The sequence below is a fragment of the Pygoscelis adeliae genome, unplaced genomic scaffold, assembly GCF_000699105.1.
Source record: "Pygoscelis adeliae isolate BGI_AS28 unplaced genomic scaffold, ASM69910v1 Scaffold16, whole genome shotgun sequence".
NCBI lineage: Eukaryota > Metazoa > Chordata > Aves > Sphenisciformes > Spheniscidae > Pygoscelis > Pygoscelis adeliae.
In genome coordinates, this window is record NW_008825162.1 from 6114828 (window position 1) to 6139336 (window position 24509).

A 24509-nucleotide genomic window follows, 5' to 3' on the forward strand; every position below is an offset into this window, starting at 1 on the left:
AGAACAAAGGAATAGCAAGAACTGTTTTCTGGATTGTATAATCCTCAACTCCAGGGTACACTTAAAATATGACAATATAATGGTTTCAGGAGCTACAACCCTCTCATTTATATTACTGCCAAGAGAATACTGGAAGATTCTGAAAACATACCAGAGATTCAGGGATAATAAATATATATAACATTAAAGGAAACGGTTATTTCAGAGGTCTGTGGTTGGATGGTTACTATAAATAGACATCCACACATGCAATGGCTGATGTCCCTTATGTGGCATATGTGACTGAACCCAAAGTATACTTACCCTTTATATAGGTCTGCAAGAATAACCATAAAGTTATGCTTCTGCCTGGGAGATTTGTCTCCAATGTTGCCAGAGGTCTGTACTATGCAAAAATACACATTTTTTTTCTTTATCCTAAAAGCTAACAGTAATACGAGGAACCATCAGCCTGCTAGGATTGTTGGACCAGTAGCAGACCAACTGTTCCCAGTATCACTACCTTGATGCTGGTTCACTCCACTTCTACTGTGTACAAGTAATCTGTGGCAAATATTCATTGATTTATAGCCATCTGCATGAGTCAAGTATGAATCACAAGATACTCCTGCATGAACACCATAAGATCAGGAATAGTATGTATTTCAGAAGGAAAAAGAAAAAGAAAAAGTATCAGCATTAGCTGCCATACAACCCCAGACCAGCTTTGCTCCATTAGGTATGGGAGTCAAGAAAGCAGGGCTGGCTGTTGATGACCTCATCAAGGGCCTGCACACATGGGAAGCAGCTTCGACATTAACAAACATGCTAATCTGCCTCAGATCAAATGGGCAATTACTCTGCTACTTCCATGAATTCTGAGGCAAGTATAATTCGATAGTTAGACATTAATAAACCTGTTTCATGGATCTTACCACCATCTGATAAAGAAGCTGTCTTTTACTATCTCTTTAATGTTATTAAATAAAGTAAACTCGTATCTGGCTAAATAGGCTTCATGAGTGCTAATCTTAGCCTAAAGGATTCTAATGGATTGACTCTTCCTCAGTAGGGCTATATAAATATTTATAAAGACTTCACATGAGGAGCAGATCTGACACAGGGCTTTAAAAGACTTCTCAACATATACAGAACCTGGAGAAAGAAGAGATTTTGTAAAGGCAATGCAGCTCTTAGCCCTCAAAAAAACCCTCTTAAATCCTGGAGGGCTGGTAACAGCACACAAACATACGTCTGAATCTGCACACAAGATTCGCATCAGGGCCATGCTACCAGCCTTCCAGTAAGTGATATCTTATGCTCGCAGGCTGCCTTGTAAGGTTTTCTTCTTACCTGGCCCATCTGCTTTTCTTGATAGACAGCTTTTTCCATGCCCCTAACAAAGGAAAAAGTGATTATGCTATTCTTCTGACTCGTTTCTGAGTGGAGAAGAACCCAGCACTGAAAGCCTACATGAAAGCCAAACACGCAGTCCATTCTCCCTTTAAAAAAAATAAGTCTTCCCCAATATCAATTACATCAGAAAAGTAAGTATTTCTTTGAATACTGCAGAAGAGAGAGCATGAAATCCTGTCTCCACTGGTAATGCAAATTGTTCCTAGCCACTGCACTGCAGGCAGGATTTTACTACAGATGCGAAGGGGTGACCCTTCCTCCTAGGCCCAGAAGTTCAGCCACAGGATAAGTAAATGATTTATTTTATTCCCACTACAGCAAGTTTCTACCAACTAAAACTATTCTACCATGCCAATATTATAGATGAAAAAATTATACACCAGCCATTTAAGCTCTTCTCCATCTTCAGATCAAGTAGCTACCATTTTCAATTTACATGGCATATTAGTATTTTAATCTATTTCTTTAAGAGAGCATATGAAAGAATAATATTTTCTGCCACACAGAACAGATATATCATGTATCCAGCTAAACACTAGCCCTGATAATGCAGTTTTTTCATCATTATTACCGATACAGGGATTGGAAGAGACTAAGTCTCATCTTCAGGTAACTGTAATATAGGCAAAATCTTCAGCTGAACCATATAATCTTCATCTTCACCTCCACATATAAGCCAAACAGAGAGGTCTGATTTTTCAGATTTGCAATAGCTGGTCTATCTACATACAACATTTCGACATCCCCTGACTGAAAATAAACTTGAAATTAACTTCCGTGAACCTTCTTTGGGATCACCAGACAGTCTAGATTGCAACATAATTGCTTCCCAGCTGTAAAACTGCAAAGAATATTAGGCATGTGCCTTGTTCTCCCAGACCACACCAGCCCTCATGTTAACTTCACTGTACCAGTATTACACAAGATTTATAGGGCTTGAATTGGTGCATTTTAGGTTTAATTGGAGCTCCATAAATTTTCAGTAGTCCTACTATGACACTGCCTCCGCCACCGATCGTTGGTTTCCCCTGCATTCTGGGTAGAAGGTGGAAGACCAGGCTGTAAAGGACAAGACAACCATTGGCTCTGTATACAGCAGTTTTTATAAGCCAAACCATATTCCACTAGGGGCTTATCAAATCAAAAAATAGACTTCCTACTTGCCAAAATATGACCTCAAGAGGACAAACCAAGTAAGTTTTCTACCAACAACATATCTATTCATTTCTACTTGGGGGGAGGTGGAGGAGAGGGCGGAGAAAAAGAGCACTTCACATAAACAACAGCTCTTCAGAAGTTCTCTCCAGAGAAACTGGTAAACATACGGGGGAGAAAAAGACCCAAAAGCTATGTTGCTGTTGCCTTGAAATCAAGAAGTTGTTATGAAAAATAACATCTCTAGTTTCACATTCAGAAATAAATCAGGAAAATATGATATACATCCATTCTGTTCTTTTTCTTTCCTTACTTTGCAACTGTCAATGGCCTTGCAGCAGTGCTTCCCAGAACGTCAGGTGTGTCCTTTACTGAGAAACCATGTGCCATTTGGGCCTGGTACATGAACTCAATTTAAAGATATTTTTCTATTCACAATCTGAATTATTATCTCACCTTGTAAGAATTCTCTACTGTCAGAGATACGCAATAAAAACCAAAGTACTCCTATCAGCATATTACCTGTATAGCTGCTGCTGAAAATCTTGCCAATGCAGTATTTCTTTCTATTTAGAGAATGATTGTTTGGTTGTTCTGAAACTAGAATCACATGTGCAGACATTTGCATGAGTTCTGCTTTGGAAAGGCCATTTGACATGGCACAGATCTACGTTTGTTTCTCTTGCTCACATTGACACAGCAGACTACTCCTTCAGACTCTACTCAACAGGAGTAAAAGTGGATTCAAAGGTTTTCTTCATATGAAAGAAGAATTTTGTGCCACACATACAGTGCTGTTGCCTAGTCCTGTTACAGCATTCCATTTTTCAAAATTGCACACAACATCTTTGACTCGTTATTTAGAAGTAAATAGCACTGTACAGTCTTATTCAGACCATAAAGATATGAAAAATCATCACCTAAGAGGAAGGGAAAAAGCTGGGGGACATTATACAAAAGCAACATAGTTATAAATTTGAGCAGACCTGGGGTGATGGATTAATATTGTGGCCTGTTAGACATCTCTGGAACAATATGCAGTATGAAACAAAGCACAAAACTCCTGCCAAAATGCATGCAAAGTGAGCAAGTTCTCCAAGAATAGCTCTAAGACCCAGCAGCACAAATATTTTATGCTTTATGTTCAACAATCCAATGGACTTGACCTGTAGCTAACTGCAAAACACGCAAGTGGCATCCTGTTTCAAACTCAGGAAAGCCATTTTTCCACAGAACTATGTATAGTTTCTTCCAGTTCGTGCTTGATGGGCTTGACGAGAACAGATAGAACAGGAACAGCCGTTCGTTGTCTCTACCACTCCATTCTTTTTCCTAGAGAGACTAATTCTCTGGTGTCAGTACCTCCACCTTTCACTTTATGCACTTTAAAACAAACATTTAGTTCACAATGTCTGTTGGCAACTAATAATAATAATAGGCCGACTGCTTACTCATATTCTAAACGTTTTACGTAGATTTCCAATCATTGGTGATCAGGTAGTACCCATACACCATAACGACACATGCTTAGTGGAAAATAACAACAGCAATACAAAGAGCAAAACTATCGTTTTCATATAGATGCAAAACTTTACGGCGAGAGTCACAAGCCGCAGTCTGGTGGCAAAATAACAGCAGGGGAAAAAATAGCAGAATGCAATAATAAAAGCAACCACAATCCGCACGCTTATGCTAGAGTGGATCCACCTCCTGGCTTACAAGAATTACCTGTTTAAGTCAATCACTTTCACATAATACCATTGGAGCAGGATCCCGACTCCGCTGCATGACTGGAGATAGTTGTGTATCATTTCAATAAAACGTTTTTCTTCCTCATTCACATACTTTCTGTTTGTATCCACACTAATAGTCCTTTTGATAAAACCCTCCAGAAAATAATTAACTTTAATAGCTCTTCTGCAGCTAAAGCTGCACAACTGGGTGGCAAATGCAAATGAGCTTTCTACAGCAAAACTTAAGTCTTCAAAAGAATTACAAGAAAAAAAAGATTACAGGTTCAGCACTGCTTCTGGGGTAAAATGTATATTTGCGATAAATGTATCAAATCCCCTAAAAACTACACCCATTGAAACTTCATATTTAGGCTGATTTGCTTTCCAAATCATATAGACGGCACAGTTGTGTACAATCTTTAAACAAGTACAACCACAGAGAAACGCTGAGAGATTTAAGTGAAATAAAAGCATGATCAGCTAGCTTGTAATCTTCTTTTCTCTCATTCTCCTCCCTATAGCTGCATTAAATTGCCTGTTGAGAACAATAACATATTTGTGCTTTTATAGGTAGAATTATTTGTATTATGTAAAGATTTGGCTAACAGAGTAAAGATGCATTCACACTGAGCTGGATTACATGCTGTTAATAATTTTCTGGATGCTCTAGGGGACCCATAATTCTGAAGGGCTACAGATTAGCATTTGAATATACGCTTTGTAATACATCTCAGAGCAGACTTTTTTAATTTACTTTTTGCCGTTTTTCTAGAACCACACTAACCAGAAATCAAATCACTGAAAGCATTTTAGAGGAAAAAGTATACCACAATCAAGTTTTTATCCCCCACCCCCACACGCTCTTAAGAGTACACAGAAAATCTGTCTTTTCCCGACTCCCACACCATTTCAATAGCTTTCATTAGAATGTCAGACTACCTAGAATATGTGATCAGGCTTGCAGTACTGTTCTATGCATGTTGAATAAACGGGTAACTCGGCAAGCAAACCAGAATCTGTTGTTCTGAATAAAAGCTCAAGCTATCTAGAAAGCTGGTTTTGCTGTGGGCCAGCTTCTGTTTCAGAAAGTAATCTTAAAATACATTATTTTAACAAAATTAATAAAATTCCTCACATTGCAAAGAAATACCCCTCAAAATATGCTATCATTCTTTTGTTACTGAGTATAAGCTTCAGCATAGACCAGACTCCCGTACTTCTGTTTTCACGAAACACTGAACTCTTTCGGCCACCATTTGCTAAACGATGAAATCTTTTGTAAACTGTGTATGTCTTTTCGTAATTTTTGAAATACTTAGTACTTCAGAACAGTCTTAAAGTATACGACTCTCTAATAAACATTGTATTCTCGGACAAATTCAACTGGGAAGCATACTATAATGCTTCTTATTTAATAAATCACTTTTCTTAGCATTATAAGGTTCACCTGGCAAGTACACATTCACTGGACAAAATATACTTTTCATGACCTTTGGTCCTCAGTTATAATTAGTTGTCTGGTCCCAGTTGCTTACAGTGTAAACAAAGACTGATAAACCCACATTGGCTGCATGTATTTATTACAACACAGCTGCCAACTGTCTAACCATTCTAATAAAAACCTATTTTCTAAGGTTTATGTTTTATTGCATGTATGACTCCCTTATTGGTTAGCATTTTGGAGTTGTGGAAAAGGTTATGAATTTAGAAACTGACTGCATTCATATCATATTTAAAACTTAATGCTATTTTATTAAAGACATATGGGCCTCCAAAGTACACATATTAAATGTCATGTAAGAAAAGTAGCAGTTTAAATCATGGTCAAATTCATTTTTGACGTGACTCCTGAGGCTTCCCAAGATCTGAACTATTTCTTTGTAAATCTGGCAGTTTAACCACACTCATAAATCACTTTCAAAGCATATTATTTCTTAATTTTACTGCATTAGAGAGCATTTGGCCTACACAGTGAACTGTTTGTAACCGTTATGTGAACAAAGTTGTATATTTAGTCTTACAATGTGGGAAGAAAAAAAAAAAGTCCTAATTTCTCAATCCTGAATTTACTTCTTATTTTAACCCAAATGATACATTTCCTAATGAAACTTGCCAAAGTAAGATATGTAGGATAGTTTGCTGTATTGACGTAACAGAAAACTTCATCTCCTTCTGCTTCAAGCTCATAAATTAGAAACACAAAGGCAATTGTAATTTAATCGTTAAGCGAATATCCCACAGGTTTTTTTACAAGAAAGAATGCCTAAGGTTTTCAAGCCCCACCAAGGTTGAAAGAGAAATGAATCATCTTTGGGACAACACACATGCATTTACTAGGCGCCTTGATATAATGACATTTGATACATTAGAACTGACGCATACCTTAAATACACTTAAAAATTAAATGCACTTAAGGACAGATTCCCTGCCTGCTAAAGTCACAAGAAACCCTAGCTCCAAAACAGATCATTCACAGAACAGGATTCAAAGCAATGTCATTTTTGAAACATAATCAAAGTTTTCTTTATCTATCAGAGAAGTTCCTAATGGCAGAGTTAATTACAATTTGTATGTTTTCCTATGAATGTTTTGTCCCTGGATGCTGTGAATAACAAAGATAAATTAGGAGAACAATTTACTGCAAAAGCTTTACACTCTCACTAATTTCTTCGAACAGAACACCCGTCCTCAGTCACAAATGTTTTTGAGCTTTTTATCCACACAATGAACCCCTCATTTTCCCCTGAAACAAGGATGCGTAGCCAAAGTCACCAAATCTTAAATGTTTTATGTCAGCTCCACCGTCTGCAAGATGGGCAAAATGCTCTTCAGTCAAGGTTTTCAAGAAAGTTAAAACATTGGTCTGTAAAGTGGACAGGAAAAATTTAAAAGAGGAAAAAAAAAAAAGAAAAAAAAAACAAAAATTCAAAGTTCAGAGAAATCACAACGTGATTTTTGGTGGAAGATTTCTCGGGAGTTTTCTTAAGAAGAAAACCCTTCTTCTTAAGGGTGTTTGGATCAGGATAAGTTTGTGTATGCCTTTCACCTAGATCAGTTAAGATTCCAGGTGTGCAAACTGACTGTATAAAGACTATTCCACTGCCCCTAAAGTCAAATGAAAATCTGTTGCTTCGTTCAGAAGTGGGTAAGATCTTCAATGGCCAGCCTGATTAGGACAAGCTATAATTAGCACTGTGTTCTGCAACCAGGCACAGTGTTCAAGAAAATTATTCTCCCTGTACTTTAACACGATGAGGTTAGCATCAGCTTCAACTAACATTCAGGAACTGCAGCCAGAATCTGTAAGTTCAATATGATTTTAAGGGAGCAGATGAAACTGTGCTGCATCCTTTTTCTTTGACAAAGGGAGCAGTTTTAGAAACACATTAGGCAAAAAAGTTCAGGATTTCTTCCAAAATATCCCTTTGGCCTATACATTTCTGGTAAGGGTGGAAACAAGGGGAGAAATATTAGTCTTTCTCTGAAAACAAATTGTTAATCCTTTTTCCTGAAATAGCTCATAAACCAGCTACAAACTGATCATGTTCTTAGTCATTAATGAAGAGAGAATGACTGATACGCTTGAGCTTTTAGGAGGTGACCTCATCACTACCAGCCCTATGTGCCTCTTGGACCACACTCTGGCTGACGTTAGTGCGGGGGAGGATTATTATTATAATGCTCTGGTGTTCTTGACCTGTCAATATTTTGCAGCACATGGTCTCTCTTTTAGCGCAACAGGAAAGGCAGGATTCAGCTGCTTAAACACAAGCTTCTACTGCCATTTTAGCCACCCTACGGTATCCGGGCCCGGGCTCGCATGGTGGCTCCAGAAAAGCTTGCATCTCCCATAGATACTTATCTCCTTGTTGGTGTGAAAGAACAAGTCATAATTGTGACAGCATGATATAAAAAAATTATTTAAAAGTTCACACAATGTTGCTTTGTGTGTGAGAATCACCTTTCTAAAAACCATGCAGGATAACCTCTGCCAGGGAGGATGCCAATGAATTTGGTTAAGTTAACGTAAAATACAACTCTGTTTACGTCATGGTCTTCCCGATAGCACGTTGTCCCTTTCTGCAAGATACACTACTGAGAAGATCACAGCAACAAATCATTTTTGTCTTCATTTGCAGCGGCCCTCCTGACCACGTTTATCTCTAACAGCTGGTGACCTTTTGGTGGGTCAGTGAAACAGTGAAGCCAGGTCTTAACACAGCATACATATACACTGCAGAGCTTGCTGTGAAAACTATATGACATCCAATCATAGTCAAAACAAGCAATAAATATAAACTCAGCCGTGACGGTTCTTTCTTACTTTTGAACCAGGTGCTTCACATTTACAAAATTACAAGTAGCCCCTTTGGTAGTGGTAGTTTGCCACTGATTTTCTCTCTCAGAAATCCTGCTGTGACAAGCAGCTTTCAGAAAAAAAAAAGAATATTTTATAATCGGACCTTTGTTTCATGGCTAGGAATTAACATATATTCTAACCACCACACTTAAGACTACTACTATTTCAATAGGAATGACTCATCAACGTGGTTGAGAGTACACGAGACATATAGTCTCCTGTACTAGTGAGAGGAGACTAGTGCCTTTGATCCAGGAAAAAAAAAAAAAAAGAATCACCTATAGGAACAAAAGAATAGACATAAGCTGGCCCAGAGCTTTGCCAATGCCATATTAAATACAATGGGGTGGGTTTTTTTGACAAAATGCAACGTATGAACAACTCCCATGCCTAACAGTGGCGTCATCTGATAATAAGATCCACTGCATTAGTTTTTCTGAAAAGAGGAACTACAGAAGAGTGCAGTGAGCTCTGCTTGTACAGCAGCAGAAAAACAAACAAAACTTATAGGATAAAATTCTAGCTATATTGATCCATTGGGAATTTAAACCAATCATGATTCTTGCCCTACTGTCTGATATCACAGTATTACATTCTGCTGAATGGCATTTTGTTAAGTAGACTGGATAGGCTGATCACAAGACAAAAGCCAGACCATATGCTTGCAGCATCTAATAACTGAAGTTTCCATAGTTCTGAACCCACAAATAAAATAAAATTTAAAAAAATAACAAAAAAAAAACCCCAGCAATAATAAACAAGTTGTCAGGCTAGCGTCTTCAATTAAATGCGTGTGTTAATGATATACAGCGCCTATTGCCATTCATCAGAGAACCTCCAAGTGCTTTACAAATATTAAATAAGTCTTACAAAGGGATCAATTTGCTCACTGCTACTGAAAGACAGACACCTTTCAGGTGCAAAGTAGCAGCTGGTTAACTAGCACACTGCAACACTACATAACAGTTTAGGGCAGAAGGTGGAGAAGAATGCCTTAGTAAATTGAAACTGCAGAGAAATCCATGGAGGAAGAATGTAATTACCTGAATTGGCATCGGGCCAGGGCTCCAGGAGTAACACCCCTTCCTACGTGAAAAGTGCATTGGGATCATTAATGGCTAAAAGGACCCCGGCTTCATGACGATCACATACTTTTTTTTAAAGGAATAATTTTAGGAAAGAGACATCACCTTTTGCATTCTGTATCTTCAATAGCAATTAGATAGTGAAATGTAGTCCACATAGTACCTTCCCAAAGAACTAAATACATGTCAGTTTTTCAAGAATTATCACCACAAGAACAAACAATGAAGAATAGTCTTCAGCCAGATCAAATTTATCATTAGGTTTCTTCACTAGGACAACATGCTATGTAGCAAGTGCAACCCTGGTCTGCTACTGATCGTATGCCAAGACAGTGGGATCTATTGCACAATAACTTGAACCAAAGAATGGAGTCTCTGGCTCTCCTTCATATGCACATTTAATTCTATATATATAATCAAAGGAAATGTAAAAGAAGCTATCACATATTGCTAATTACTGAATTATTTCATGCAAAGACTACATATTAGGCAAGATCCAAACTACAGTAGCACTGCTTGGTGACCTGTACCCTTACATACCGTAGCTGTATGTTCGCAGGTCCACCTATCATTCTCCACAGTGTCTCACAGGTGTCTTCTATAGAACTTCATCAGCCATTTGACGAACTACCAGCTTTCTGCTTATTAGTCTAGTATATAACTTTTTGGTCACAGATCGAAGTGATCACTGTTGCATGTGACCAAATGCACACTGCTTGCTTTTGCCACTATAAATAAAACCGATAAAGATGTTAACCTTAAAAATGCAGTTAGCTAGAAAATAGTTGTTGGGCAGAGGGGTTGCAAAATACTGGGAAATAGACGTATTTTATAAAAGCAAGTGTTATTTATAAGCACTTGCACAGCTACAAGTGTGCTTAGATTTCCCATTTCTTAGATTTAGATTACGTTTCCCATTTCTTAAAATCTCACGCCACTAATTTACCCTACAAACATCATGAGATGTGACAGATTTTATCTCTCAACATTGAATCAAGACGTATCCGTATTTTGGGAACTGATTTTTTGTTGCTACAAAAATTGAGGACAGCTTTAGTGACCTTTTTAAAGTCTTCTGAACAAAGTATTCTTGAATTTATGAATATCACAGCTCAAATTCCATTTCTGGATTCACTGTGCTTCGTGGTGAGCTCACGCACACATACACGTACCAAACAGACGGCTATTATTGCAATGTGACTATCAAGGGGACATACAGATATCCTCAGAGACAGAGAGGTAGAAAATGCTATTTGATGTTTCAAGGATTGGATCATATCCAAAAGTTTCTTCTGGTCTTCTTTTCAACTAACTGGATAATACAAACATACAAGAATCTAAACTTCCAAATTAAATTAAAAAAAAATGAAAACGTGGATCAGTATACCATACGGAATCAGAAAACAGAAGGAAAAACCTAAGGTCATCTCTCAGTTCTCCAACACCTTGATCATTTCTTAATGTTGGACTTTCACAATGCTTTTCTTATTTCTTATTCTAACACAAGTCATCATACCTATTCCCCTGCAGGCCAAAGAAAGGCTTAGTTCAAGATGTCATGCCCCAGTTGTAGAAAATAAGTAAAATCCACCAGTTTAGAAAAAATATGCAAATGTTATTCACACACAATTATTTCATAAAATTTTTGTATAGGTATGTTTGCTTACATTTGTTTTGGATCATGGGATTTGTTTGAGATAATGGCATTTTAAAAATGAAATTTTTTAAATGACTAAACTTAGCTCTGTCAGCTTAGATCTAGCAAGTACCGCTCTTGTATTTGGCAGATCCTACTCAGCAATGTTTTCTTCTAAACTGCCAAAGTGTTCATACATAGAAATATAAATTCTGGCACTTTTTTCCAATTACTTTTTATTCCTAATTTTGACGAGTCATTAGGGGATTATGAGCCAATCATGTTATGGACTCTTGCTTAAAATACTTAAACTTTCCAGTGAGCAAAATGGATACTTCAGTGTGCCAAACAGTAGCACGACTGCTACAATGTCTTTGAAGTCAATACAATTTGCTGCATCACAGTCTAGGTTGGAGTCTTAAATTCATGACGCTGTTCTGTTTTAGTATGTGAAACCTTGACATCTGGATGATAAGAAACCCTATTATGTAGAAGCCCTCTCAAAGAGGTATCTTACTAGCTAGCAGTTCATTGACACAATGATTCTTTACACTTTAAAAGCCCTTTGCTCTACATCTACTTCCGATGCGGTAAGTTCGTAACCCAAGATCTCTGCACAATGGTGCTGGTAAAAGGAAAAAAATTGTGAGCAATGCAGATGTTCTCCAAAGGTTTATCTGTCACCTGTTACTTAGTTTTTAAAACCAGCCCCATTTTTCTATTTTTGCGAGGGGGGAAAAAGGTCCATGAGATGCATTAGCAACAATGCCTTGCCTAAATTCTTGGAAGCAGATAGGATATCTCTATTTAAGAAAAATATGATTCTTGTTAAATAGTTAAGGACATAAATTACTAAAATCACTCCTTATGCCTCATCTGATTTTAACAGAATTTGAAAAAGCATATAGCAGCATTGGTCACTTTGATAATGAGCTTTTCCTATGAGGTTAAAACCAAGAATACTGACAATGATCTGAAAGCAACACTGTAGATTTTTAGCTCACCTTATTTCTTAAGTTGTACTGTCTAAATAATTACCCTTCCTATCATAATAAAATAATCTCCCTCTGCCCTCCAAGTAACGGTGTGAGCAAGAATCACATACACTAGTTACATGAAATGCAGATATTAGACTTGCCTTTCTGCTTAAGTGTCTCCATCTTTGTTCCTTAGAGAACAAAAGCTATGTCAGGTTTTATAATTATAACTTGTGATGAAAACAATGCATCTGAGGGGGAAAAAAATTCAAAACACCTATACTGCCATCTTTTGTTGCACAGAGTTTCCTCTATACCCAGTGGACAAGACGTTCTTGGTAAAGTTGCATACCTGCTGACGATTTGGTCCTATAAGCTGCAAGACTGTTACATGTGACCAAATGCACACTGCTTGCTTTTGCCACTATAAATAAAACTGATAAAGATGTTAACCTTAAAAATGCAGTTAGCTAGAAGATAGTTGTTGGGCAGAGGGGTTGCAAAATACTGGGAAATAGATGTATTTTATAAAGGCAAGTGCATTGACCCAGTATTAAGCAATTAAATTTATATTTAGAGAGACCTACGACAGTTTGTATCTATTCATAGCCACACACTTTAGATATAATGGCTATATCCACATTTTATCATCTAGATTAAATGATCATGAATATAGACCTTTAAAATATGAAATTATTATGTGCTTTGATACATCATAATTTCATTTTGTTTATTTATATCGTATGCAATGTAAAAATATGGAGTCTTACAATGCATTCTCAAATCACATTCTGTTTTGCATCTCTAAGTTTTAAAGATTAAACAGTTGGAAGCACAATTCATATACCTATAAACCAAAGAAGGGTACAGTTTTAAATAATTATGTCAAGAAATGACAACTGTACTCTTTGTAGAAGCAGGGATGAATAATTACAAAGCTGGGACGTAATTAAGCAATTTTGACTGTCGTATTCTTGAGCTGTCTTTCTGATGTGAAGTGCTGTCATGCCCAGAAACACACTTCACACTGGACAGGCATCTTCCACTTTGATCTACACTTATGCCAGTGAAATGAGGTCATGGTCTGGTCATTAAACAAGGCTTCCTCATCTGGCTCAATGCCTCTTATCCAGCCAGGCTTACCCAATCTTTATTAAAATCAGGCATGATACAATGTTCAATATTTTGACAAAAGAAAACATAAACATCACAGAATAATGAAGTTTAGCTCACTTACATAGCGAGATGGAACACTGCATTGTAACATTAAACTGTTTTCTAATAAATGACTGCATCTTTCCATAAAACAGTCATATCACAAACAGATGCATTTTAAACAAAGGATGAAATGAAGCAAAGCACAAGAAAGTGCAGTGTTCTGTTAAAAAAAAAGAAAAAATAGAGAAAAATGAAAGTCAAAAAATTTATACAAAATAAAATATTTATGACTTAGTGATGACTGGTGATTGCTAGATACTTTTGCATTTGAGTAAACACAAGCTAGTCAGATGGAAATTTCTTGCTTTTATTCTCATTTTGTGTATTTTTTTCTTGGTGGGGTATTTTGCTCTCCCAAGTATTTCATGTCAAGACTAAAACGAAAACAACTCCCCCATCACAGCCTCTTTAGATCATCAGTCTGCTTTTTATGCTGAATAAGCCATACCATCGCCTGCTTATCATAATGGGGAAAAAAAACCCACCTAACTTAGGATTTTGGGGGTTTTTTTTCTGAAAAAGCAAGTCTGACAGGCTCACTGTTGTTACTACATCTGGCAGAACAACATTTCCATGTGGCATCCACCAAGATAAATACTAATCGCTCCAACTCCATTCCTGGCAACCATAGGCTGACACAGTGGCTACTACCTTAGGGGGAAGGACAAAAACATTCTTAGGAAGTTCACTATCAGCAGGGTCTTACATCACTAGGTCAACTTCTTAAGGAGTTTTTCTGATGACCAATACTGGATGTGCTGCAGTCTTCCTCTTAGTTTGGATCAAGATGTATTCCCCTCTAACTAGTTTCAGAAAGCTTAGAATATATTACCACTAGCTGTCTGCTAAATTGGGCTGAAGCTGGTCAAAAATCTCAACAACTATATGGGAAGGGAACAGATGAACAGACAGAGAGCACAAGGTTCAGGAAACCTGAACACTGAAGAATAAAAAAAATATTATGTACACAATATATAACATATGATACAATTTTAAAGAACAGTTATTGTGCACATCATCTTTGTGCTATATAGAGGAATGCTGCTTGCTATAAATAGCCATATACATACATATCTGCAGATGAAAACATGTACGCAGAGAGGACTCTATGAGTGTTCTCAGGCAAAAAAGTTTGCACACATGCGTACTATAAGCATGAATATCCTAGGAAACAAGCAGAAATTCAAAACAATTTTAAGAGGTTTATAATAGCTGTTCTGCACCCAATTTAATATTTATTTTAAATTAGCCACTTCTGTAATATGTATATAATATTGTATGATGAGGGTAATTTTGTAGCACCTTAAGAAGCATTGATTCATGCCATGAAAACCATTTACAATGATTTTACCATCAGCAATTTGTACCAAACCATTTAATAAAAAAGAAAAAAAAAAACCTTCAGTATGGCAGTAACAACTGTAAAGTTGAGCCTTCTGCAAATTTGCTGAAATAAATGTATGTTTATCATAAGACTTAGTGGGTAAATAATTCAAAACTATACAAAAGGTTCAATTACAGATATAAAAGTGAAGATGTTATTCCTACATTTGTGAAGTAATTTACCCTTAGCTATTGACTTAAAAAGAGGTTTCATCCAGAAAAGAAACTTCAGATTTAAGAAACAGACACGTTTTTTCTTCTCTTACACTATTGAGTTGGTTAAAATTCAAAGAGCAGACTCTTAAATGAAAAATCTAATTGCTAATAAAATTAAGAAAAACACTTCACCAGATCCAAAATCTGATCAGATAAGAAGAATTATAGAAGAAGACAACATACATATGCTATATCTAACACATTTCAGCTGTTGCATTTGGCCAGATTCAGCAAAGATGGTTTGCTGTGAATAAGATATCAACAACAGCTTAGAAATAAATTATTTCATTTATTACATATATGAAGCTGAAATAACTAAAGGCAGTGGTAAACAATATATCAAAGCTATGCTTGTATCAGAACTGTTAACATTTTAGTAGTTATAAATGCATCAGTCTGAATTAATTTGTTATGCACTGCAATTGTACTTGTGATAATGCATTTATCTAGCGACACTGTTATGCTACCAAACAGTGCATTTCCATAACTGCTACATTATTATTCAGCATTATATTCGACGATTCTATGATTCTATGATTATTGGAAATCCGCAATAAATTATTGATGGTATATTTCAGGGAACAAAACAGCAAACAGAAAGCAAGTAGACTGAAAACTTGATTGGAGTTTCAAGAAAGATCTGCAGCACTAAAACACTCCGAAGCTCCGATAGCTGTTATCGTGTATTGATCACCAATGGAAAAAGAAGGTAAAGTGGAGAATTCACATTCGCATTCCGTTTGTACCAGCAGTACTGCAATATGCCCAGAGTTGATGCAAGTGGTATCAAAAGCTCAGATTACTGAAACTGTCTCTCTGATGTTTGTCAATGCTTATTAGCAGGACACCGCATTAGGTAACATCATACAAAATTAGAATCAGCTGGTCCACTAAAAGCCAATAAACACCATAGGTGTGAGCTCTGTGATAGACATTTGTGTTTAACATACAAGGCAGGGGACAACTTGTCAGAAGAATTGCATTCTTTCACAAAAGCATATCACACAGTTGTTACATATCTTTAGACAGGGTTAAAATATTCTTTTAAGCCCAGTGACACATATTAGTTACTTTGTTACATAAAACAGGGGTTGGAAACCAGAAAGATGGTAACATAACCACAGTCCACTAACCACATCTAACAGTAAAGGTTGGTATTAAACCACAGAAAAATTACTAAGGCTTTTGGCCCTCACCTGACCACATTTACCAGTCCTTTCATTTGAAAGGTTTTGTCTGTTACTTTAGCGAAGGAGGCAGCCAAGCTTCTGGAGTTATTTTAAAACAGTGTTAATGAATCACATTGTTGCTACTTCTTCCATTTACTCTCCTACCTTAGCATCCTTGGGCTTAACCACTTTCATGAAGGCACCTCTTACCACTGCTTCCTCTCTCTCCCTCCTGGTTACTTTCCGAGTATCGAGAAATTTCAGGTTTGTCAATTTGTGCAGGACAAAATATCTGACAGATAGCAAAATGCACACAGTTAAAATCCAGTAATAAACAAAGACATACTCACAGACTAAATGACTAACAAATAACAGCAATAAACATCAACAGCCTTTGTTTCCTCTCTCCGTTCACCTTTTTCATGCAACGTAGTTTATATAAAAAGTTATTATACTTACTTTACCCTCTCAAACGAAGCTTGTTGTAAGCTGCCCATAACAATTTAACACTGGGTGGATCAAACAGATAAGAAAATTATCACCATGGGCACGTATGTTCTCTGTAGGTGTTAGTGAGGTATAAGGTATACCCAGAAATAGAATAAATTGGAAATTGTTTTGAACTGCCAGTTTGGAAAAAGGACTTTTGAGTGATTCCAAAGATTCCGTCCCACATTGCAGGGGAAAACCAATCTGAGACACGGGAAACTGCCAGCTATCCTCTCTGAAAAAATTGTCAGAAAACATTCATTTGCCAACACTTCTTCAGATTTTTATTATATTTTCCTAAAAACACAACAATCGGCAACATTAGAGACACACGAACAGCAAATCAGGGAGGAGTGTGTCTTCTACCATACATCCTAAAACACCATCCTTTGTCTTGAAAGGAGTGTATGTCAGTGTTCAAAACTCTTAACATTAAAAAAAAACTTTGTCAAGAGAAAGCATGGAGAGTTATTCCTGGTCGTTGCTTTCCAGGACTACATTTTGACACAGGCATCATTTGGAAGGAAAATTCCAATTTGGTCCTGCCAGAGAGACAAGGTGTCCTTATGGCATATGGATCCCAGCTCAGGATTAAATGCAGAAGCACACAGGAAGAGACTATTTTTATGAAAAATATTTTAAGAACTCAAAGTTCTTGTTAGGATCCATCAGTACTATATTCTATTTATCCTTTTTACTCAAAGTACAGCAGCTTTTTAGCCTCAAAAAAATACCACCGGCTCCTTGCTTGCAGAGGGAGAGAACATGGCAGATCAGAAACAAAGTAAGGCACGCAACCATGGCAAATCAAAATATCTAACCACCTCAAGTACACGTTATTTACATTTAGTCAACCAAATGTGAAGCAGACATTGCAAAGTGAGGGAAGTGCCAGACTCTTCCTGGCAGGGGGTAGAAAGGTGATTGATAATGTTCCCCATGCCTAGCCGCTTTGCATAAAACTCCAGGCAGTCAGAGAGCCTCCTCCTCATACCAGTCCCTTCTGACAGCGGGAGGAAGAAATCGAAGTAGTAGAAAACTCTGCATAACATAACATTTTGAAGAACAACAACACACAAAAAATGTGTTTTAAAAGGTAAGAGTTATCTTATAACACTGTTCTCAAGACCAGATAAACATGTGAAAAAGACTGTAAGACTCCCCTTCTACAACCAAGCAAAATTTAATGCTGCAAAGAAACCTTTCCATCTAGTACACCTCTCCTCTGAGGCAACAGCTTCGTAAATTGTTAACAAGTGAACTGAAAAAGCTCAGTACTGAAATGCTCAGACAATTTAAATGTGAATCCTCAATCTAAGATTTTCAATGATATTAGAAGAAGAAAAAGAGAGAGTCACTTTACAAACCAGAACATGTCCTAAGACCATTTATTAAACAACAGCTCCAGATCTAAGGGACTGACACGTTCTCAGGCTCCTCCCAGCTTTCCTGGCTGCCCTTCCAGTCCTCCCTGGCATTTTGCTGGCCCTTATCTTTCAGTGGAGGAGAAGCTATCCATCTTGCGTTACTGGCAGAAAAGCTCTGATGACAACAGATTCTTTCAAATGAAGACATGTACAGAAGGAAACAATATGTCAAGAGTGAAGAAGAGTGAAGCTAAAAATGAGTAAAGACACCCACTAAGTGTAAGGTGAGAAAAGATGAATATTCAAGTGAAGAAAACATCAGTATTAGAAAATCAGCAAATGTTTAATGATGGAATGAAATATGCCATTGAAAAGCAGGCTGCAACAAAAATGACAACAGACTAAGACAGCACTGTCATCTATGCTGACTTTGGATCACAGCCCTAACGTCAGTCTCTCAATCACTCCAAAAGAGCTTAAAATTATAATAGCATTCCTTGATACAAATGTATTTTTGTATTTTTAAGCCATCCTGACTGCACTTCAAAAAACAGAATTAGCACCAGTACTTGCCAATTCCAAAAACAAAACCAAAAAGCCCCACCCACGTAAACCAAACAGCAAACTACACCACAAGTCACAGGTTTGGGGTTGATTTTTTTTTTTTTAAACTTGCACTCCTTAAGGAGAGCAAATATTAAAAAGGAAGTACCATAAAGGTTATCCCACCAGTAGAACAAAGGTATATCAGTGATTAATTCTTTTAAAAGGGGATTCCAAATAGAATCCCATTTATTCGTATTCCCTTTACTAAATGTGGGATAAAAAGAATCGATATTATATGAAAATAATACGATACTTTTTTATTAAATGGCTGAAGAAAAGCATCAGGCTTCCTGGATATATTTTAGCTAGAAATATGAAGATGCAGCTTCAATCTAAATGTAACACAAGTTTGCCATAAAAAAATACAGGGAAGGATTACCAAAGCCCTGGAATGAACACTTTACAATATCAATTCAACCCTTGTAAATTTAATCCAGGGTTATTTGTTGCACAAAATCTCTTTACTGTGATGTATGACTTAGTTACTAAGGTTATCACAGCAGTATCCTAAAGTTGCATAGTACATAAAACATTTCAGTTAACAATGCAGGGAGGTTAACTCCCACAGATAACCTACTATCAGAGGGTTAGACCAGATGACATGCCTCTGTCAGCTTTCAGGAGCTATTGATGGTTCAATCAGTTTGTTTTGAAGGTAAAGTACAACAAAAGGGCACTAAACTTATTCAAACTGTCAACAGGGACTATCTGGAATGTTGCTTGCAGGTAAGTAATTTTGGGTGTTTTAAGACTATTATCAAACACCAATGGCTGCAGAAAAAGACAGCTACTAATAACACAGAATGCAGCCATCATAAAATACTTTATGGCAGGTATTAGGATCCATAAATTGCATGACACATTGCACCTGTTTTAGACTTGTAAAATCACTAGTTAAGAGAACGCTGTTTAATGAAGAAAGATCCATCTAAATTTTACATTATAAATTTAGAAAGGTTTATTTTAAGTTAAAGGTTGGGGGGGGTATAATTTTTTAATAAATTTTTAATTAAATTTTTAAATAATTTTTTAAAATAATTGTAAAACTTAGCACTGCTCCATGTGCTCTGAGACCGCTGTTACTGGGTTTTAACATCTTCGCAGCAGTGTGAAAAAAGGTGATTATCTTCAGCGATGAGGAGAAAGGTGAGCTCCAGAGAGAGAAAAAAACCAGAGACACCAGGAAGGTGCTTATAGATCCACTTATCACTGCCTGTAAACTGATCTTCTAATTCATGATTGATTAAGGAAATGAACTATGTAAGTAAAGTTGCATCTTCTTTTGTCCAGAATCATCTCCCCTCCTTGACTCCCAGTGCCAAGAGTCCCGTGAAAATAAGCTAATAACAGATATCCATCACACACAAACAGGAACACTCAGAGATGGAAAAAGACCAGAGAATATCACATTTCATGTTATTTCAGTCTTAGTTAAGTGAAAATGACAATAAAGATTAACAATTCATTTACCAATTTTGTAAGTGTTGCATGTGATTAGTATTATTTTAACAGTTTTTACACAGACCTGTCAAGATGTTGGAAAAGAGGGACAGGCTTGAGGGGGCATTTGCAAAGGAATGCAGTGAGTTTGGGATTCAGCTGCTATTGACATTGGCAAAAGCTCAATGGGGCAAAGCCTTCCTTTGAAGAAACATGTTGGAGTTCAGAAAGGGACAGAACAAAGACAGCTTTGAGATCAGCTATTGCTATTTATTAAACAATACACAACTCTAGTTTTTATATAAATACTGTCTCTGACACTGACTCACTCGACAGCCTTTAATGAATCACACACTTGTCGTCTTAACGCTGCCTTACAAACACAGAAACTAAGACCTATCAGTTACCTTGCACGTATACTCTGTGCATGTTTCTAGTTCTCTACTGTGTAAGAGTCATTACTTAAAACACAGTCCTTGGGTTATTCCCTCACCCCCCAGAAATCAGTGATGGTTCACACAATCTTAGGAGAGAGTTTCACAGGTGAAGCAAAAGGGTTCAAAGAGAATGTGTAAGTGTTCCTTAAAGGATCACATGGAAAAAAGGAACAAGTCCATTTTAAACACATGCACGAAATTTGTCAGTCCTGATCCAAAACACACAGGTGTGAATAACTTTTATGTCAACTCTTTATTTTTGTTAAAAAGCTACTGTGTAATTTCATTCGGGTATATTTTTTCAGTAGCCATTTGGGTTCAGGCATAAAAATTCCTTCATTTTTAATGAGTTTCGGTACACTACTCCTTCCTATTATCAAAGACTTCTAGGAAATTTTTATTCTAGATCTGTGAACACCATAACAAAGCAAAACAAACAAAAAAAAAATCACATAATATCATAGCATCTAAGGGCCTCGATTCATTTATTACCTCCCTTGGAAAAGCAGACAAGTTGTAGAACATGGTTGGCCTCCTGATACTGAAAGATAATGGCATCACCCGTGAGCCACACTATAAGAAAATCTTAAAAGTGGCAATAAATTACTTTGGGAAAGAATGTTTTGGGTTTTTTTTTCTCCTTCTACTACAAGAAAAGTATAGTAAATTTGTATATGTTAGAATTTCAGGGAAAATAAACTCTTCCACCGAACCTTCAGTGAAAGACTATTGTAAGAACTAGATTCTGTATAGTCCTTTATTTTGTACTTTTATTAACAAAAACTGGAATATAAAACTGTACTATATGCCTCAATATTTAAGTTTAAAAAACAAAATTCATCTGGCACTGAAAAATTGAGAAATATTTGCCCAGAAGAATGCAGAAATGTCTAGCTCTACCCATATCATAACCGCAACACTCTCTTTGTTTCAGAAAGTGTTTACTTTCATTTTTCTATTTTCTGTGCTGTTGTATTTCCTTTCTTTGACAATCATAGAACATAAAAATAATATACCTATTTCAAACTTTGAAGGGCTGATTATGCTCTCAGTTACATTATTGTAATCTAGAAATAATAAATAACCTGAAGTTGGCAAAGGTACATCGGCATTCAAATGGGGAGAGATGAAAACGAAAATCAAAAGGGATTGAGCAAACGTGTTTATGACACTGAACAAGATTTTTCTCCTGTAATTGTTTCTTCTGCACCACCAAAAAGTTTAACCCCTACCCCTACCCCACCAAACAGCATATAGCTGGCTGCAGAATTTCCATCTGCAACAAAACTTCGTCAGTACAGAGGTAAGGAAGCCAGGTCATAAACTTAAACCAGCATCTTCCAGAACAGAGGGCATGATGTTGGCATGAGGTATGTCAGAGGATCACAGAGCCTTTGTGCAACCTTGGCACTGCTTGCTAATGGCCGTGTAATTCTCAGGGGCTCTCAAGTCACTCAGAAATCCAGACCACCTCCTAATACTTTAACATCCTCTGCTCTACTTCAATGTAGCAAACAGGTCTATGAATTAGAAAAATATCTCTCTATACATGTAACAATAATTATAGTTACGTCTTGACTTACTGTGTTAGTATGGACAAATTGGGGTATTACGGACTTCAATTCATTTGGCTGAACAAAAACATTATAACAGCTCTTGCTCATAAATCCTTACAGTGGCTAATCTCAGATGGAAGTTGCGTGGCTATTTGATGTCTATCAAACACAGGATTTTTTTTCTTCCAGGGACTGTAGAAATGATAAGGCCTCATGCAATCAGTGAAGTAGCACAGATTCATAGATTGTACAGATGTAAGGGAATATCCTAATCATGTCATGACGTACATAAAAAATATATACAGAAGTACCACAGACTTCTATCCCTCCTGCTAAAAGGGAGCCTCAACAGTAAATTCACTGATACTGACCAAGTATATTAACATTATTTTCATTACTGAGTGAGGACTTCTAGTCTCCTATTGCTTCTTGAATATGTATTTATATCCAAATTCAATAACAAGACTATTTAAAATAGATGAGTAGGCTCTGTCTCAGTTAAAAAAAAACAACACTAAACCAAAACAAAACTACAATAAAACAAAACAAAACAAAACTGCAAGGAAATTGAAAACGCTGTAAGAGGACCCAGCATTTCACAGAATCAAACCTGTGGGATGGGAATAGCTGATTTAGCTTGAAAAGTTAATCCATACAAAATGCACGCACTTCCTTTCCTGCTGTTATATCTTAAGAGGACTTCATAAGGTTATCACCATTTGCTCCCCCTGCCAAAGATAGCATATCTAGTATATGTACTTTTAAGCTAATTTAAAATAAACTCAGGCATTTGTTTCCACTTGCCCTTGTTTCCATGTCAACAGCACTTAATGAATGCATCATTCCAGGAAATGTCAATAAGGAGCAAAGAAGAATGAACAAGCACTGAAAACTTCACACATGGCATACATCCTTCACAATCATATCGCTTTAATGAAAATAGGTGAGGTCACCTGCAGCATTAGCAAGTGCTTTGTAATACATTCTGACCCAGATGATTTTTCACAGTTCAGTAACACCACGTTTGAAGTTTTCACGGCAAACAATACACCCACAGGACTGACCAAGTGCGGGTACAAGAGAAGCAACCAGCAATTACTGTGTTGACTTCTGTTACTTTGATCTCCGGGTCATGACCTTTGCTTTCACGCAATCTTCAAAGTAGAGATTGTAGAATAGGTTATTTTAGAGGACGCACTGTTTTGCAAGCTATTTTTCTGTGTTTCTTGCTTCCTGTTTGGGCCAAAAGCTTTTAAATCTTTCCTATCACCATTATATTTTAGATATTCTGCTTTCCCTTGCCCTCACCCCCAAGATATCCCTTTACAAAATATCACGTCCCAAATACAGAAAGCTTAAAAAATAAGATAAAAAGTAAGGGCTTACGGCACTGTCATCCGTGCCCCGCCACCCATTTATAATGATGGAAAAAAACATGAGGTTTTAAAATGAACCAAACAAGTTTCCTTATAAAAATACTGCAGAAGGGAACTTTCCATTTTCTTTTCCTGTCCAAGCAAAAATTCCAATAACAAACATAGAAATGTTTTCATCAATTTGTTCTCCTACACATTTGAAAGGTAAGGAAGAATAACAGGGATGAAAAAAAATGTTGGTGTTTTTTTTCTAAAATGATATCCCACTCAAATGTTACTATGTTTCTTAGAAAAAAATAACTACTTTGAGAAAAAGTCACAACAATGTTTTTGTATAAAACCTATTTTTAATGAAAAACTAGGGCAAAGCTTTAATATTGAAATTGATAGAAATGGTATACCTGAGGAACCAGATCGTAACTTCTTGACAAAAAGCATAGTTTTATACATTTTCCAAGTATTTATGATAAAACCTAATTATTTTTAAAAGACGTAATATTACTTTTTATCCCTGTTACTAATATCACAGTAAATCACTGGACCTTGTGTTTTAAAAAATTTGATTTTCCACGTTTTTTTAAGGTTGAGATTTTGGGGGTTTTACAGATCTTTTCAGTTTGTTGGAATGAGCAGATTAAGTAAAGCTTTGATTTCTAGCACCTTTTCCTTTCTTCTTGAGGAATTAAATAGCCTGAACTCTAATTGAACTCAGTAGGAATGAAATTAAAGCTCAATGAAAAATGAAGCTGTGGTTCCAATGGTCACTGCAAAAATTTACAAAAAGAAGTTCCTATTCAGAACAAAACAAAACCAGTTAAAGTTTATGGTAAAGCAAAATGTTTACATAATTCGGGTTCACTGAAATGCAATCTTTTGATGCTTTCTGTGTCACAAATTTTCTCAAAAAAAAG

General features: G+C 36.5%; 1 protein-coding gene across 1 annotated transcript in view; it reads right to left on the reverse strand.

Annotated features, from left to right (window-relative positions):
- Positions 1 to 24509, reverse strand: part of LOC103920881 (chromosome unknown open reading frame, human C10orf11) — a 310404-nt gene that overhangs the window by 272345 nt on the left and 13550 nt on the right. Inside the window, exon 4 of the mRNA XM_009328738.1 lies at positions 16493 to 16619. Coding sequence (XP_009327013.1) covers positions 16493 to 16619 — 127 coding nt within the window. The remainder of the gene's footprint in view (positions 1 to 16492; positions 16620 to 24509) is intronic.